Source organism: Asparagus officinalis, chromosome 7, assembly GCF_001876935.1.
Source record: "Asparagus officinalis chromosome 7, Aspof.V1, whole genome shotgun sequence".
NCBI lineage: Eukaryota > Viridiplantae > Streptophyta > Magnoliopsida > Asparagales > Asparagaceae > Asparagus > Asparagus officinalis.
The window spans coordinates 148,610,885-148,615,520 of record NC_033800.1 but is presented as its reverse complement, the minus strand read 5'-3'; the positions used below and the strand labels follow the sequence as shown (position 1 = coordinate 148,615,520).

The following is a 4,636-nucleotide window of genomic DNA, read 5'->3' as shown; positions in this document are numbered from 1 at the left end:
GGGCCAAACTACAGGGGGCTGGGCCACATTGTTTTTTCAAGTTTGGGGCCTTGAAGCAATTTTTCCTTTTATCTATGCATATACATATAATAAAAAGAATATATTAGTATTGGATTAGAATAGATTTCACTCTAGTAAACAAAAATAATATTCATAATATTAATTAAATATTAAATTTAATAGAAAAAATTTAGCAAAAATAATGAAAGTTTTAAAACTGATATTTAATGACATATGAGTGCATTTTGGTGATTATGAATGAAACTTGAAAACATTTTGGGAAAATTGTTTTAAAGTAGTATTAGATCAGTTAGTTAATTAAAGATAATTGGCATAATTAAGAAATATCAAAATTTAAAAGATTAAAAAAAATTTAAAAGTTTTAACACCCTAGTCCTCTTTTATATATATATATATGAGGTGTGTCTTGGGCATTTTGTAAATGGACAAATTTTCAAAATAGTCCCATTTTGAAAACTTATCATAAAAAACGACCTCATTTGAAAATAATTGTCAAAATCGACCCAGTTTCAGCTGTCGGGCTGAAACTGGGTCGGTTTTGACGAAAAAAACTTTGAAACTTCACGGGACTTCCCGTGAAGTTTAACAGCCTTTTAATTAAGCTGCTAAACTTTACGGGACTTCAATTCCCGTGAAGTTTTAAAGTTTTTTTCGTCAAAACCGACCCAGTTTCAGCCCAACAGCTGAAACTAAGTCGGTTTTGACAATTATTTTCAAATGAGGTCGCTTTTTAGGAAATTTTTTTGTAAATGAGACTGTTTTAAAAATTTGTCTGTAGATAGACCCATGTCCCATTGCCCAATTGCGGATAGACTCATTATAGTTTTGTTGTTGCAAATGAGCCCATGAATCTTCCTCATAGAAAGAGAAATTTGTTTTTTAAGAAATAGTACAAGAGTCTAAAAAAATTCACTCAGGGTCTATCCGCAACAATAAAACTAAGGGGGTATTAGCCCGTGATTTGATGGACTCAAATAATCTTCTTCGCAATGCCAACCCGAAAAAAAAAGACTCAAATAATCTTCTTCGCAATGCCTTCTGATTTTGTGAATGAGAATTAATTTTTAGATATACAACAAGAATACACTTCAGCGGCTCGGCACATGTGGAAGAAATACAACTTAGTTACATATTAAGCATTAGATCATACAAAGCTGAAAGTACAAAAAGGGGGGAAAACAAAATTCTCTGCATCAAAATTCATTCCAATTTTCATGCCTCCATCCATTTCTTCAGATAAATCAAGTGCCATGCATATAAAAAAGCCCTTCGCGAGATCCCAACCAAGCGCCCCAACTATAGTTTTGTTCGAATGGATTCTCATCTGAATAAATGCCTGCAACTAAATGTTGGTTAGCAAACCGAGTGCAGTAAACAAACAAGTAATCAGAGTGTACTATTGATTGATAATCTTTTGTACCTTGTGGCCAACAAACAGTTGAAAGAATTGAATTTGAGACATTTTCCTCAAAGATTAGCTCACTGGTCTTGATGCTCCAGATTCTCACATACTGGTCCTCACCGCCTGATATGGATGTTTGCAATATCGAATCAGTTTTCTGACAAGTTATATGAATTGCTGATAATCCTCTTCACCTGTGCCTTTCAGTAGCACTTATCGCATCTCATATAATTTATTAGCACACTTCCCACCCCTGGAGTGACATTTTGTGAAGGATAAATTGTAGATAGCGTTAATTGCGGTTAGACCCCCTATTGTCAATAGGGCTGCAGATAGACCCACTGAGTGGACTTTTCACCCTTGGAGAAAGAGAAATTAGTGCTTGAAATATAGAACTCCTGAGAGTAAAAGAGTCGAGAAATCACTCGGTCTTTACGCAATTGGGCGATAGTACACGGGGTCTATACACAACAATAAACTACAAGGGTCTATCCACAATGGGGCAGTAGTACAGGGGGTCTATCTGCAATTAACACCCGTAGATAACCCCGCATTCTCACGAATTGAATGGCATAAGTGCTAATAAATGAGTTGAGAGGGTGATAGGTGCTACTGAGGGCATAGATGAGGGAGGTTATCTGGAATTTATCCTATTTCAAAATAATTACCCCAAAATAATTACCAGATATCATAAGTGTTTCAGATGGATTGACACCAAGCTGCAGATGACTATGTGAGTTTACATGCCCCTCGTATGATTGAATAGCTCCTCTTTGGAGAAGATGGCGATCGAAGAGCTTGATCTGCAATGGCAGTGAAGAGAAATCTAACTGATGTCAATAATTGAGAAGCAAAAGTCTATAAATTAGCTTATCACTCTAAGATGATGAAGAAGAGATCAAGATGCTAAGTAAACAAAGCGGAACAGGATGAAGAAAAATCTTCCAAATAACTTAAAAGATGATTCCAAAGAGTTGCTGATGCTAACCAATTTCACATAAATGAGACAATTATGGTAACAACTTGATTACTTTCTCCAGCCCTATTCATATATAGGTTCTTCAATCCCAGCACTCAGTCAAACCAATTTTGACTACAGCTTTGCAGGTTGATCCTTCAAATGTCAATTTGAGATTTAATATTTCTATCCCACCGTTATTATTTGAGAATACAAAATGAATTTTTTTTTTATGTTACATAATTGCGGGAGCTAAAGTTTCGGCTCTGAAAAGAGGAGCAACGCGGGCTAGACCTTTCTGCTCCGAAGCGAGAAAGAGCCGCATAAACCCAACAATCATGACAAAACACATGCTACTGCATATCTAAATATATGAACAAAAACAAAAAAGAAATTAAGATCAAAGCTTCAAACCCAACAATCATGACAAAACACATGCTACAGCATATGTAAATATAACAAACAAAAAGAAATTATACATTTGTGCGAGATATCTAGTGGAATGATACAACATATTAACTCACAGATCCATCCATGGAGCTCCCCAAGAAGTACCGATCATCAGATTGAAGTGCCACCAAGCTGCATTTCGGTATATCACTTTCAGATAAGTGAAACAGATACAAGAAAGAAACACAAGTTTCTTACAACACAAAATAATACCTGCAAACAGATGAAGACATGAACGTGCGATTAGAGGAACACTTTTTCTGCAAGAAAACTTAAAACAATCACATTGGTATCATGAAAGATGCGGAAGGTCTTCTATGAAATGGTTCCTTACGTCTGTTGAGAGATAGATATACATAATAACTGAGATAAAAAAATGATTACCAAAATATAGGGACTACTTCATTATAATACCTATTAAGCACGAACTATCTGAACAAGTAATGCAAATAATCAGCTTGCAGGTTGATGGCCTTAAGAAAGATCTGGCTGAATACTTCTATGAACCTTTTTCTAGACATTTATTTATTGTCAACCCATTTTAAAGGGATGAAGTTTAATGATTGATATTGCTTTAACATGTTTTTAACAGTCCTTTTAGTAGACCCCCATAAATATCTCTGTATGTTCACGTACATCTTTTCTTCCTTAATCAGAAGCAAAAATACTTAACTTATGAAGAACCCTAACTATTGCTAATACCTTAATTCTACAAATATTTTCTTGTTTGGAGCACCTCAAACTTCTGTTTAAACCTTATAACATGCCTAATAGGAAATGCATAATTTACCCTCTGAATGCTAGATGAAGCCTCTGAAGGCCGTGATTGTTTCTCCCTGACATCAACTTCAACAATTGCTCCATTTCGAAACCCACACAGCACAACATTTCCCTGCAATTGGCAGGCAAAAAAATAAAGAAAGAAAAAAAAAGGAAAAAAAGGAAAAGCTAGACCTTGTTAATATATAGCTAATCATAGTTTATCTTCCTGAATTAGTAAAGATGATAAACATATAGTTTGTGTTTGATAAAGTAACTGGCGACTGGCAAGTTACATAAGTTGAGCACAAAATTACACAAGCCATTAGCATTATTTAATAGTGATTACTACTACGGTGCACAAGATGCGTGTATGACACAAAATGTGGGGAGTGTTTAATCATGACACAAAATGTGGGGAGTGTTTAATCACGAGAACAGATGGTTTAAGTCATCTTTGATTGATTTTTTTATTGCTTTTTCCAAGCGTAAAGGAATTATTGTGATTTTTTCCAGATGCCAGAGCATTCCCTTTGATGTTGTCAAGTGTAAGGGCATTTTACATAGTTTTTAAGTGTGAGAGCATCTACAATTAATTTTTTCAAATATAAGGGCAATTTAAGAATTCTAAAAATGTGGCTACAATGACCAAAAGGGACAATTAATTTTTTCAAATATAAGGGCAATTTAAGAATTCTAAAAATGTGGCTACAATGACCAAAAGGGCATTTTACAGATGCCAGAGCATTCCCTTTGATGTTGTCAAGTGTAAGGGCATTTTACATAGTTTTTAAGTGTGAGAGCATCTACAATTAATTTTTTCAAATATAAGGGCAATTTAAGAATTCTAAAAATGTGGCTACAATGACCAAAAGGGAGACTTTTCTTAATATATAGTATATGAATAAACTGTCTAGAAGAGAAATGTACAATATCAACACATCAATTACATGCACAAGCATCTTCTGGTGACATATAAATCGAAGTATTATGCAAACAAAACTATGAGTTTCCACAGTAAAGCAAGTAACCACGGGATTGGGTTG

The 4,636-nt window shown here is 34.6% G+C and overlaps 1 protein-coding gene across 1 annotated transcript in view; it reads right to left on the bottom strand.

The window, feature by feature from the left end:
• LOC109846548 overlaps positions 1,031-4,636 on the bottom strand; it is a 7,484-nt gene continuing 3,878 nt past the window's right edge. Inside the window, 6 exon segments of the mRNA XM_020415794.1 lie at positions 1,031-1,363; positions 1,442-1,546; positions 2,106-2,226; positions 2,906-2,963; positions 3,045-3,091; positions 3,622-3,723. Of these exon segments, the coding sequence (XP_020271383.1) occupies positions 1,263-1,363; positions 1,442-1,546; positions 2,106-2,226; positions 2,906-2,963; positions 3,045-3,091; positions 3,622-3,723 (534 nt within the window). The 3' untranslated portion in view covers positions 1,031-1,262.